This window comes from Abramis brama (genome assembly GCF_963993115.1).
Source record: "Abramis brama genome assembly, chromosome: 5".
NCBI lineage: Eukaryota > Metazoa > Chordata > Actinopteri > Cypriniformes > Leuciscidae > Abramis > Abramis brama.
Window position 1 is genome coordinate 8,217,323 of NC_139967.1, and position 14,121 is coordinate 8,231,443.

The window sequence follows — 14,121 nt, forward strand, 5'->3', positions numbered from 1 at the left end:
ATATAATGTACACACACACGCACACGCGCACACACACACACTTACACACACACACACACACACACACACACACACACACGTCTGGTTTACTATCTTTGTGGGGACTCTCCATAGACTTAATCTCCTTACACTAACCCTACCCCTAAACCTACCCATCACAGAAAACTTTCTGCATTTTTACATTTCCAAAAAAACTCATTCTGAATGATTTATAAGCTTGTTTACCCATGGGGACCTCAATTTAGGTCTCTACTGTGACACGAGTCCCCATGAGTCTGTGGTAGTCCCCACCAGGATGAGAAGGGTCTGACAGATATTATTGACCAGGATAGAAAAACATGAACACACACACACACACACACACACACACACACACACTAGCGCTTAACGCCACTGAGCGGCGCTATGAGCTGATCTGATCTCTTCTTCTGTGTAGCGCCATCAAGCAATCACGAAGAAGAGGTCTAGTCAGACCAACGCCACATTATGACACGATTTTCAGGCTCTCACTTCGTATTTCATTTTCTGTGTATAATTATTATGCTCTTAAATGACGGAACTATTTGTAATGTTGGTAAGTGAGCTTTGAATAAATGAAATATCAGTAAGAAAACCCGTAAACAGAACAAAAACAAAGCCAGCTAGCTGGGTAACTGTTAGCAAACATCTTGTTGCCATGGAGAAACGCAAGCTTGAATTTATAATTAAAGCATATATTAATAATCTAAATAAAGCATGTATTCATTAATAACTCCATAAATATTTAAATAAACCCTTACATTCCAGAGTCAATCGTAACATAACGTTACATCTGAAATCAATAGGGAATATATGAATGTATGATTATTTCAGTGTTTCAGCCTGCGTTTATTCTGGCATCTGGTCCAAGAATATCATCATTTCTGGTTGGAAACGTGTCTGGCATTTCCTTCAGCATCAGCGCTGTTTCATCCTCAAATGCAACAGGTAGACAATTACATTTCTATTCAAACACCTATAACAACTATTTGCATTACTGTAAGGTCCCGTTAGTTAACATTAGTTAATGCATTAAATCGATAGTTCACCCTAAAATGAAAATTCTGTCATTATTTACTCACCCTCAAGTTGTTCCAAACCTGTATAAATTTCTTTCTTCTGCTGAACACAAAAGAAGATATTTTGAAGACATTGACTTATGAAAAATGGAAGTCAATGTCTTCAAAATATTTTATTTTGTGTTCAGCAGAAGAAAGAAACTCATACAGGTTTGGAACAACTTGAGGGTGAGTAAATAATGACAGATTTTTGGGTGAACTAAGCATTTTTCGAAGCACGTTAACTAATGACTGAACTAATGTTAACAAATGGAACCTTATTGTTAAGTGTTACCCATGCATACTGTAATATTTGATCTTCAACAAATGTTTTCATTGTGAACTACTTCAGGAAGCATCCCATCGTCATCTTGTGTGCCGGTTTATCAAACACAGTGGAATCTTTCATATGAATTAATTGGGAAGGTGAGTTTATTCTGCCACATTAACTGTAGGTTTATGCAGTATAGAAGGGCAAATACTGTTTAATAAATCTCCATCTTTATTCTGTTTAGAAGGTACTAAAAAAAATCTAGCTATGTAACATGAAAAGAATTTCCAACAGTTAACGAGAATCAAGACATCAAGAAATTTACTTGTGAAGTCCCCGGTGAAATAACAGGAAAAGGCAAACTGTATTATTAACGTTTATTCCAGTCAACCTGTCATTAAGCAGGGTGTGATTATCACCTACGCATCACGTTTTTGTGCATGAAATTCCCCCTTCTGTTTTTCTGCTTAGCCCTATCAGGGAAATAGTTTGTAGAGAGATGCGTATTATGAGCTCCAGAACATGCCCAGGGATTTGTAATAATCTTTTGGGCGCTGTCGAAGTAAAATGAGAAACTACTTTCCTTTCTATTTCTTTAGGCATCTCAGCACAGGGCGTAGCAGTTACTTTAGAGTTTAATAGAGCATTCAGACAGTTGGTACTTTTTGTGGTAATTTTCACTGTTGTGAAATGGCACTTTCTTGTAAGTTGCTCTGGTAAGGAAGTATCTTCTAAGAAGTATATTCTGGGGTCTGTAAGATTTTTGTGATCACACTTTAGATTAAGGTCTAATTCTCACTATTAACTAACTACAACTTTTGCCTCAATAAACTCCTAATAAATTAATAGTTGCTTATTAATAGTTATTATGTTATAAAGTAGATACTATTAATAGTAAGGTAGTTGTTAAGTTTAAGTTTAGGGATTGGGTAGGATAAAGGGATGTAGAAAATGGTCATGCATAATAAGGCATTAATATGTGCTTTATAGTTACTATTAAACAGCCAATATCCTAGTAATATGCATGCTAATAAGCAACTAGTTAATATCAAGAACTGGACCTTGATGAAATTAATACTTTTATTGAGGAAAAATGCATTCGATTGATTAAAAGTAACAGTAAAGGTATTTATAATGTTACAAAATCTTTCTATTTCAAATCAGTGCTTTCTATTCATCAAAGAATCCTTGGTCCTCCACAAAAAATTTTAAGCAACACAAGCGGCTAATCATAAAGATGATTAGCCGCTCTTTTTTTGAGCGGCTAATCATCATATTAGATTTATTTCTGAAGGATCATGTGACACTGAAGCCTTGAGTAACAATGCTGGAAAAATTCAGCTTCGCATCACAGTAATAAATTACATTTTAAAATGTCTGTTTATTTGAGAATTAAATTGTAATAATATTTCACAATAAGTCTGATTTTTTATCAAATAAGTCTTGGTGAGCATAAGAGACTTCTTTTAAAAACAAAAAAAAATTGCTTCAGCTCATAGTATGGAATGGAGCTGACCTTCTTGAAATTTGTACATTAATATCTGTTGTTCATATGAAAACTTAACTAACTTAACTAATTTCATGGTGGAAAAATAACTTCAATAAACATGCTAGGAATATCCCTGACATTCAAGTTTGACAAACCAGAATGAGCGACTCAACTATACATTTTGACTGCTTGATTTTCCAGATACTGTTATTTTCCACAGTATGCCTCCTCAAGCTAAATGACATATTGCGTTCTTTTGTTGAAACTTCTGCCTCAGGGTTTCATAAACACAGCCCAAGGCTCATATACCACAAGAACCCCTCACCTAACCTGAAATACACCACATTATACACTACAATGGTTCACAGAGTTCACACCGCTGCTATTACGCTAACGGCACAAAGAAACGATATAGTTGGAATCACTGTCAGAACGATTTTTTTCCAGCTGATGAAAGATAAAAACATTGACAGCCAATCAGAATCCATCCAGCTTTAAAGAGCTCGAGCATTTTAAGCAGCAGATGACAACCCTGCAGTGCGCGCTTACGATTAACAAAAGAACGATATCGCCCGCTGGTGTGGACGCGAACATAGTTATCGTTCTTGTTGTGAATGGGATTGTAATACATTTATTTATTGTTTATTTCAAAACATAAGCAATACTGGAACTTTGAAATATTTAATACCATTATATTCTTTCTGTTGAATACCAATATATCAGAATGCCTTCCTGGTGCGAGTGAGTCTCAACCGCAGTCTGCAGCTGTGTGGGAATGAAACATCTGTCCCGGACTGCTGCCTGGAGCCGCTCTGTGTCCAGGAGACTCTCCTTGTGTCTGCATGTGCTAATGAAACCCCCAAAGCCTCACTCATCATACAGACCCATATTTATGCTCAGATCTTCCCCAACAAACCCCTTTCTGGTTAGTGTCTCTTTTCATGTTACTGAATTTGAAGTGCTGTAGTACAACCTGGTTTTTAGTACCGTGGTGGGACTACTATTGTTGATTTTTAGTAGTCAGGTCACCTTTATTTATAAAGCACTTTATACAATACAACAACTCTGTTGCAACTACATCATTAGAGTATTAGGAGACTGTCTGCTTAATTTCTGCTAATACTTTATTTTGATGCTCCTCAATAGACATTCTAAGTACCTTTGCAAGTACATGTCAACTTATTCTACTAATCCTAACCTTAACGTAACAGTCTACCAATTCTCTAATGATAATTAGTTTACATGTAGTTGCAAATTAATGAGAGTTAGTTGACATGTAGTTGCAAAGTTACTTATAGTTAGTAGAATGTCTAAAGGGAACAATACTGTCATTATTCAGCTCAGTTCAATAACTGTGTGAAGTTTATTGTGTTCAGTTTAGATAAGCAGCTCTACAGAAGACAATGGTTTCGTTATTCACTTTGAGTAGGTTCATTGCGGATTCAATTCATTTCAATAACAGTGTCGATGTTGCAAAACTTATAAAATGAAGCCAAATCAGCGATAAAGCAGTATATTCAAAGTACCATCAAATTCCATGGTTCGTTTAATATTACTTCGTTTATTCGTTTAATATCACTTAAGCATTTTTGTTTGCATATATTAATTTAGCAGAAGTAAATTTGAGGAACATCACAAGCATGGTGCTAATTTGAGGAACATCACAAGCATGGTGCTAATAATAGCAAGGTCTTGGGTTTAATTCCCAGGAAATGTTTATATGCATACCTTTAATGCAATGTCACTTCAGATAAAATTGTTCGCCAAATCTTGGCATTACCCTCTGAGACCATCATTTGTACCATGGTACCGCTATAGTACTTTTTCATGGAGGAATCTTAAATGCGTTAATGTTTCTTGTATTATATCATAATGCATATTTGATTTTTTGCAGAAAATAAAACAGCCATTCCCAACCAAGTGTTTCAGCCTCTCGGCAGCTGCCCATGTGATGTTTCCCTTGGCGAGTGTGACATACGCTGCTGTTGTGACCAGGTAATAATTAAAGCTTGGAGAAAGTTTAGTTTATTCGGTAAATGTATTTAATCATGATAGGTGGACAGTTGAACATCTGTCTTTAATACATCAGTCCTTTTCAATGGGATTCTGCTGTTGATCCAGTTGACACTTTGCTAAGCCTTACATTAAATGCGTCATAAAACAGAAGCTGCGATAGTCTTTTCATCCCTGTTGTGATGTATATCTGAGTGAAACGGCTTCTCGAATAAGAAAAAAATGTAGGTTAGTGCTTTGTAAAGCTTACATCAACAAAGTGGGGCATGATAAATTCTTAGTTTATTTATGAGTGTCATTTTTCTCTTTTAGGACTGCACTCAAGAAGTTCTGCATTTGTTTGCGACTCAGTGTCTTCCTGGCCCATTTGGGGGAAGTTTTAGTCCTGTTCCAGAGTATCAGTGCTCACCTCAGTCCTCTGAAAATGACCCTGATTGGTTCCCCTTTCTCTGTGTCACCTCCCCCTCGGACAACAACCCCTTTCTGGGACTTTTCTATGATGGTCGGACTGTGTAAGGAGTGAAAGTTCTTCTAGTGCATTATCTTGTGTACAGTTTCAGTTTTGTTTATGTACAACTCCATGTATTATTAGACTTATTCAAAAATACACTTCTGTTCAAAAGTTTGGCGTCAATAAGAAAAAAGTATCTTATGCTCACCAAGGTTGCATTTATTTAATTCAAAAATACAGTAAGAACAGAAATATTGTAAAGTGTTTTCTGTTTTAAATTAATATATTTTAAAATGTAATGTATTCCTGTGATGGCAAAGCTGAATTTACAGCATCATTACTTCAGTCTTCAGTGTCACATGATCCTTCAGAAATCCTTCTAATGCTGATTTGCTGCTCAAGAAACATTTCTTGTTATTATTACAAAGCTGAAAACAGGTCTGCTGTTTAATATTTGAACGCTGTGATGCATTATTTATTTTATGAATAATGAGTTCAAAAGAACAGCATTTATTTGAAACAGAAATCTTTTGTAACATTATAAATGTCTTTACTGTCACTTTTGATCAATTTAATGCATTCTTGCTGAATGAAATTATTAATTTTTGTAGAAAAGAACAAAAAAACTTACTGACTCTATTGAATGGTAGTGCATGTTTGATGATTTTCTAAATTTGCATGGGTTTTTACAGCTCCCCAAAGCCCAGTCCATCATTCCAAGCCCTGCAGGTGACAGCTGCTGTACCTCTCATAAACTACCGCCAGGGGGATCCAATATTCACTAAAGATGACCAATACTTCACCATCCCACAGGTTAGATAACATTGCTAGTGTACGTGTCTGTTTATATGTGTGCACGCATTCATGCATGTGTGTATCTGTCCTCTGAGCAGAACTCTGGACTGGGCCAGTGTGCAGACAATGCTCCAGTGGCATTTTTGGAAAACTTTGAGTCTCAGTGTGTGAGGAGGCTGCAGTCCTGTCCATCACCATCAGATGACCTGAGGTTGGATGTTAAAGATGGATTGGGAGGTAGATATTCAATATGATTGTTTATTTGCTTTCCTCAACCAAACACAAGAACATAAACCACATATTACAACATAATAGAATATCTAGCATGTTGCAGTAGATACTATTGAATCAAATGTACAAAAGGTCTCCATATCTGATAAAACATTGTGAGAAAATCTAAAATCCTTTTATGCCATGTCAACATAGATGGGTTTATCAGAGATCCATCTTCAGTGTGCTATTTCAGGCAGCAAAGTACGAAAATGTCCTTCCCAAGTGTGTCTTTTACTCATTTGACAGTGTTTTTGAAGAATACAACTTTATGCTTTTAAGGAATAGCATGGGAATGGTGAATCTACCCTCAATGATATGATTCAGATATACAGTGAGGAAAATAAGTATTTGAACACCCTGCTATTTTGCAAGTTCTCCCACTTAGAAATCATGGAGGGGTCTGAAATTGTCATCGTAGGTGCATGTCCACTGTGAGAGACATAATCTAAAAAAAAAAATCCAGAAATCACAATGTATGATTTTTTAACTATTTATTTGTATGATACAGCTGCAAATAAGTATTTGAACACCTGTCTATCAGCTAGAATTCTGACCCTCAAAGACCTGTTAGTCTGCCTTTAAAATGTCCACCTCCACTCCATTTATTATCCTAAATTAGATGCACCTGTTTGAGGTCGTTAGCTGCATAAAGACACCTGTCCACCCCATACAATCAGTAAGAATCCAACTACTAACATGGCCAAGACCAAAGAGCTGTCCAAAGACACTAGAGACAAAATTGTACACCTCCACAAGGCTGGAAAGGGCTACGGGGAAATTGCCAAGCAGCTTGGTGAAAAAAGGTCCACTGTTGGAGTAATCATTAGAAAATGGAAGAAGCTAAACATGACTGTCAATCTCCCTCGGACTGGGGCTCCATGCAAGATCTCACCTCGTGGGGTCTCAATGATCCTAAGAAAGGTGAGAAATCAGCCCAGAACTACACGGGAGGAACTGGTCAATGACCTGAAAAGAGCTGGGACCACCGTTTCCAAGGTTACTGTTGGTAATACACTAAGACGTCATGGTTTGAAATCATGCATGGCACGTAAGGTTCCCCTGCTTAAACCAGCACATGTCAAGGCCCGTCTTAAGTTTGCCAATGACCATTTGGATGATCCAGAGGAGTCATGGGAGAAAGTCATGTGGTCAGATGAGACCAAAATAGAACTTTTTGGTCATAATTCCACTAAAAGTGTTTGGAGGAAGAAGAATGATGAGTACCATCCCAAGAACACCATCCCTACTGTGAAGCATGGGGGTGGTAGCATCATGCTTTGGGGGTGTTTTTCTGCACACGGGACAGGGCGACTGCACTGTATTAAGGAGAGGATGACCGGGGCCATGTATTGCGAGATTTTGGGGAACAACCTCCTTCCCTCAGTTAGAGCATTGAAGATGGGTCGAGGCTGGGTCTTCCAACATGACAATGACCCGAAGCACACAGCCAGGATAACCAAGGAGTGGCTCTGTAAGAAGCATATCAAGGTTCTGGCGTGGCCTAGCCAGTCTCCAGACCTAAACCCAATAGGGAATCTTTGGAGGGAGCTCAAACTCCGTGTTTCTCAGCGACAGCCCAGAAACCTGACTGATCTAGAGAAGATCTGTGTGGAGGAGTGGGCCAAAATCCCTCCTGCAGTGTGTGCAAACCTGGTGAAAAACTACAGGAAACGTTTGACCTCTGTAATTGCAAACAAAGGCTACTGTACCAAATATTAACATTGGTTTTCTCAGGTGTTCAAATACTTATTTGCAGCTGTATCATACAAATAAATAGTTAAAAAATCATACATTGTGATTTCTGGATTTTTTTTTTTAGATTATGTCTCTCACAGTGGACATGCACCTACGATGACAATTTCAGACCCCTCCATGATTTCTAAGTGGGAGAACTTGCAAAATAGCAGGGTGTTCAAATACTTATTTTCCTCACTGTATAAATATACTGTAGCTTATGAATCTATTGATCATGTTGTTTTTCTGAGTATGCATGCAAATATGCATATGTGAGACCGTTCATATTTTTGCACTCTTCCCAGGTGTGATCACAGTCAGCGTTGTGGATGAAACAGCCAATGACCTCAGATTATTTCTGTCAAATTCTCTTGAGCCCATATCTGGTCAGTTGAATGAACATTTTCAGCAGTTGTTTATTTAAAAAGTTGTTTATCTATTTTTAAATATTAACTATATATTGAAGTAGTCCTAATATAAAATATTAAGAACCAGTAAATTGTGAGTTTGATCATTAATTTTGTACCAAATATCAATAATATACACTATTGCTCTCAAAAGTAAAAAAAAAGTAGAAATTAGTACTTCTATTCAGTAAGGATACAATAAATTGATGCAATTAAAGTGTCAGTAAAAACATTTATAATGTTATAAAACATTTCTATTTAAAATGCATGTTGTTCTTTTGAACTTTGTATTCTTTTAAGAATCCTGAAAAAAAGTATCACAGTTTCCACAAAAAAGAAGCAACTGTTACAACTGTTTTCTACATTGATAATAATAATAAGTAATGCTTTTTGAGCAGCAAATCTGCATATTAGAATGATTTCTGAAGGATCATGTGACACTGAAGACTGGAGTAATGATGCTGAAAATTCTTATTTGCATCACAGGAATATATTACATTTTAAAATATAATAAAATAGAAAACAGTGAATTTTTACTGTAACAATATTACTGTTTTACTGTATTTCTGATCAAATAAATACAGTCTTGGTGAGCTTAAGAGACTTCTTTCATTAAAAAAACTAACTAACCCCAAACATTTGGTATTGTACCTATCAAAGAGTAATACAGAAAATATTACTAAAGTTTCTCGTTGAAGACACGATGGACATTATATGTAAAGTTGTATCTTTTTCATTGTATAATTTTGTTATTTTATTTTTTAGTGCCACAAAAGTGTGATAATGTCGTTGTGGCCTTGAGTTACACTCTTTACTGGAGAGAGAATGGCCTCACTGCCATTACTGTGAAACGGACCACTGCAAACATCACTCTACCTGGTAAGTCACAACTATTGTCTTCCTGTTCACTCTTACAATACGACACACCTCTTCACTGCACATGTTTTTCTTATGGAATGCATCTCTTTCTCTCTATCATATTTATATATATATATATATATATATATATATATATATATATATATATATATATATATATATATATATATATAAAATCTTACCTCTTACCTCCCATCTAGTATCTTTGACCAGAAGATATTCTGCAGTGTTTGTCAACGGAAATGAAACATCTCAGCCAAACTCTGGGAATTCAGGTTAAAGCAACTCCCATAATACCTCAGCTTCAGATGCTCAGGAACATTGTTTAAATTATCCAGCGGAAATAATTTCTTATGCATTACTAATGTTTGCACAGGTTACCTGGTGAAGAGGCCAGTGATTGGTGGCATTTTGGACTCTGCTACAGAAGTTATACAGAGGGCCCAGATCAATCTCTGGCAGCCAGGTAGTGTAGCATATCCATATTTATCCATACAGGACTACACAAAAATAGTACTTTAATCCTGTGCTGTGTCCTCTGCAGGTGGAGATGGACTATGCTCTTCTGCTGAACTGAGACCAGCTCTGTTCGGGATCAACTCCACATCAGGCTGTGTGATTCCTGTGAGTTTGCTGAATGTGACACAGTGCAGTCAGTTGAGGTGAGTATCATTGCCGAAGGCTTTTGAACACAATTCAGTAGATTCCTATTGAACAGTTTCATTTGACACAAGTCTTTCTTTTGCATGTCATTTCACAGAGAAACGGTGCGTGCTGTCCTAGATGAATTAGTGACTGCTACACTCGTTTCCACAACAGGAAACCCAAACTTTTCCAACCTAGTGGATTGGGTCAACATTACTAGTGAGCACTACATCATAGAATTATCTCTTATATGTATTATGATTATACCTAATCTTATAAACTGCAAAGTTGCAGCTTTAAATTCTGATCAAGCTGTCTTTATATGTACACATACGCCAAGTCTATATAAACTACAATTCAAAAGTTTGGGGTCAGTAGGAATTTATTTGTATTTTTTTAAAGAAATTAATACTTTTAGTTTTACTCAGCAAGAATGTATAAAATTTACCAAAAGTGACAGTAAAGGCATTTATAATGTTACAAAAAAATTATATTTCATATAAAAGCTGTTCTATTTGAACTTTCTATTTAAAGAATCCTGAAAAAAATGTATCACGGCTTCCACAAAAAAAATTAAGCAACTGTTTTCAACATGGATCACAATAAGAAATGTTTCTTGAACAGCAAATCAGCATATTAGAATGATTTCTGAGGGTGTGTCTCAGTCAGCTCCTTAGTTCAATAGTCAGGGCACTGATCAGGCAGTCGGCCGTTTTAAGGATTGTCTCAATGCTAAAGTCCTTTCAGTGCACTGAAACGTTCGCTCCCTAAAAAGTCCCACAATGCACTGTAAAACCCAGGGAGCACTGATGCTTACTATTTTCCCTAAAAGGAAATTCTGAAGTGCAAAACATAAATTGCATGTTTTAAGATGTGTTATTTAATGATATATTTTAGTATGAACATACATCTCTAGAACATAACTTAGCTAACATTTATTATTCATTTATGGCTGAAATTTTGCAGGGAAATGTACCCATAAATAAAATAAACAAATAATGTCAGAAAGATATCTGCTCTGCTGTTCATATATACCAGTAGTGACGGGAGCTGATTGAGACACACCCTCGAAGATCATGTGACACTAAAGATTGGCGTATTGGCTGCTGAAAATTCAGCTTTGCCATCACAGGAATAAATGATGCTTTAAAAGTAACAGTTATTTTAAATTGTAATACTATTTCACAATATTACTGTTTTTAATGTATTTTCGATCAAACAAATTCAGCCTGGATAAGCTTCTTTCAAAAATGTTAAAAAAAATCACCACTTGAAAAAGTTACTTACTGCTTTAAGTCAGTGATTCTCAACCTTTTTGACTGCAAGACTGCCCATTTTCCAAGACAATATTCAAAGGCCCTTCTGTCTAAGCTGATATGTACCTGTGGTCAGGGATGGGTTATGACATGGTCTAAAGGCACTTCAGTGCTTCGATTTCTTGTTGAGTGGAGGTGGGGGGGTGGGAGAAGTGGTGTGGTGCAGTGCGGCACGTTGTGTATGGGTTTAGCGACGCGACGCTCTGATTTTATGGTTGAGCGGGGGATCCCACCGCAGCTTGTCTGCCATCCCCCCTGTTCGAGTGCCCTTTAGGCCAGTGCGTTTATCCATCCCTTAAAGATTGCTAATATAGCTACATTTAAATAACTTCCCCCCCAGATGTTTGCTGAGGCTCTCTAGTGGTCTCCGGCTCCTGCTTGAGAACCACTGCTCTGAATGAATGAGTAAACGATGTTCTTGCTCTTGTGCCTCTCAGCATCACTGCAGAACTCCAGTCAGCCAGCAGAGGGCAGCAGTGGAGAGTGTTCTGCCGTCCCGACCCACCTCCACATACAAGTTTGGAGCGTCATCTTGGGCAGGGTGCAGGGTGTGCCCCAGACAGTTATCCAGGCAGTGGAGATTAGGTACAGGTTCTTATCTCACTATCCTGATAGCAAAAACGATAGCTTTTCATTAATGTTTGAGCTTAATGTATCTAGATGCATATGCTGGTTTGAACATTGTGTTTGCCATTTATTCTTTTTCCAATTCTCAGTTTTATAGAAACAACATGGAGGATACAGTGTGTAATTGGCAGGATGAACCCCTGTGTTAACCCAGAGCTAATGCAGAATTTCCCCGTGACCTCTTCTGTGACCTTTACTGACAATCCTCTTATTACACAACCCCCTAGATCCAGGTCGGTCCTAAACGCATACATATTGAGTTTGAGGTTGTTGTTTTTTCAGTTTAATGGTTTTTTTTCTGATAAAAGGTGCAACATTTATTTTGAAATATAAATAAAATAAATCTTAATGTCATGTTATACAGTTCAGAAATAGTTTTTCTTATTTCTATTTGTTTGAATCTGTTGCTTGCATATGGCATTATTTCACAAATCCAAGCTAGTCGTGCAGTCTTGTGAACTCTGTAAAGTTGAACTGAAGTGTCTTCTCTTCTGCAGGTTCAGTATTAACTTCACAGAGTTTGACTGTGACCGGAACGATGTGTGCTGGCCTGAGCTGGCGTTCCCTCTCACAAGATACTACACTGGTGAGGGCTTGAATTTCTTAGAGATTAAGACAGAAATAACCGTGAAAACTCTGTCCTGTTGTAAGAGTCAGCAACACTTTATAGACTATATCATTTTTGTATATGAAATGGCATTATGTGTCTAACTAGTTTATCACTCATGTTTTGGTGTATTTAGGTATTTGATGTGAAACGTGAAGCACTAATAGCAGTGTCTTGCAGTGTGACATGCTGTGCCTCATCTAAAACTATTTTTGTAATTCTTGTGTAAGCCATTGTTATATTTGTGCTTTTATTTTGTCACACTACAGAACTATTTAAGTAAGCTGCATATAGGTGATTTAAAAATGTGTAGGCCTACATTTGAACCTAAATCCTTGATTAAGTCATACCCCCGGTTTCACAGACACGGCTTAAGATAGTTTAAAATGCATTGAGCTGTTTTAACTGAAAGCAACTTGCTCTGGCGTATATGTCAGTGCCATTGTTTTGTCTCAAAATTCACACCATCTACGGCAAGCTTATAAAAGCTACTTAAATGCCCTGATTGTACTAAGGCCTAATCCTGGCTTAGTCTAAGCCCTGTCTGTGAAACCAGGCCTTAAAGTTTGAAGGTAATGTTTTTTTGTTTTTTACAGGTGAGCCGTATTCCCAGGCTCTGGCTAAGGGTCTTATTCTAGTGTTCTTCTTCATCGCTGCATCTGTTTTAGGAACGCCATGGAGACAAATCCGCCAGGCATGGAGCAGTGCTCGATTATGAGAGCAAGAGATAGAAAAGGAAAATTATGATATTTATTTGTAAATAGCTGCGAAGATGTAATTATTTTTCTTTTGTGGTTTTTACATTTTATAAATAATTTATTATGTTTTGTGAAATGAAACTTTTGTACTTTTTTATTAAATGTATTCATTTCAAAATAAAAATACATATATTTTATATGTAAAAACTATTTTATTTCTTCCACTACTATATATGTAACATATGATCACATATAATAATTAATATACAATACCGTTCAAAAGTTTGGGGTTAGTAAGATTTTTAATGTTTTTAAAAGAAGTATCTTCTGCTCACCAAGGCTGCATTTATTTGATAAAAAACAATAAAAAAAACAGTCATTGTGAAATATTATGACAATTTAAAATGACTGTTTTCTATTTTAATATATTTTAAACTGTAATTTATTTCTATGATCAAAGCTGAAGTTTCAGCATCATTACTCCAGTCTTCAGTGTCACATGATCCTTCAGAAATCACTCTAATATGATGATTTGATGCTCAAGAGACATTTATGATTATTATCAATGTTGAAAACAGTTATTTACATTTTTATTTCATGATGCTATGATGAATAGAAAGTTCAAAAGAACAGCATTTATCTGAAATCTAAACTTCTGTAACATTAAACACTACCGTTCAAAAGTTTGGGGTCAGTAAGAATTTTAATTTTATTTTTGGGGGAAAGAAATAAAATAAATCAATACTTTTATTCATCAAGGATGAGTTAAACTGATCAAAAGTGTTAGAAAATATTCTATTTTAAATAAATGCTGTTCTTTTGAACTTTCTATTCATCAAA

At 36.3% G+C, this 14,121-nt stretch overlaps 1 protein-coding gene across 1 annotated transcript; it reads left to right on the forward strand.

The window, feature by feature from the left end:
- Positions 1-420: 420 nt before the first annotated feature.
- Positions 421-13,483, forward strand: tctn2 (tectonic family member 2). The gene is made up of 18 exons (XM_084115176.1): positions 421-574; positions 853-966; positions 1,429-1,502; positions 3,560-3,761; positions 4,731-4,831; positions 5,162-5,361; positions 5,993-6,113; positions 6,194-6,332; positions 8,408-8,488; positions 9,275-9,388; positions 9,589-9,663; positions 9,765-9,854; positions 9,933-10,050; positions 10,149-10,252; positions 11,787-11,934; positions 12,066-12,209; positions 12,474-12,562; positions 13,180-13,483. The coding sequence occupies exons 1-18, from the start codon at positions 487-489 to the stop codon at positions 13,299-13,301; spliced, it is 2,124 nt and encodes a 707-aa protein (XP_083971302.1). The 5' UTR covers positions 421-486; the 3' UTR covers positions 13,302-13,483.
- Positions 13,484-14,121: the final 638 nt, after the last annotated feature.

What these genes read in the sequence shown, in the direction of transcription:
- tctn2 (XM_084115176.1), top strand. Translation starts at nt 487, where the DNA reads ATGACACGATTTTCAGGCTCTCACTTCGTATTTCATTTTCTGTGTATA. An exon ending in CCCCAACAAACCCCTTTCTG is followed by an intron (nt 3,762 to 4,730) that starts GTTAGTGTCTCT and finishes GATTTTTTGCAG; the next exon opens with AAAATAAAACAGCCATTCCC. An exon ending in TGCAAACATCACTCTACCTG is followed by an intron (nt 9,389 to 9,588) that starts GTAAGTCACAAC and finishes CCTCCCATCTAG; the next exon opens with TATCTTTGACCAGAAGATAT.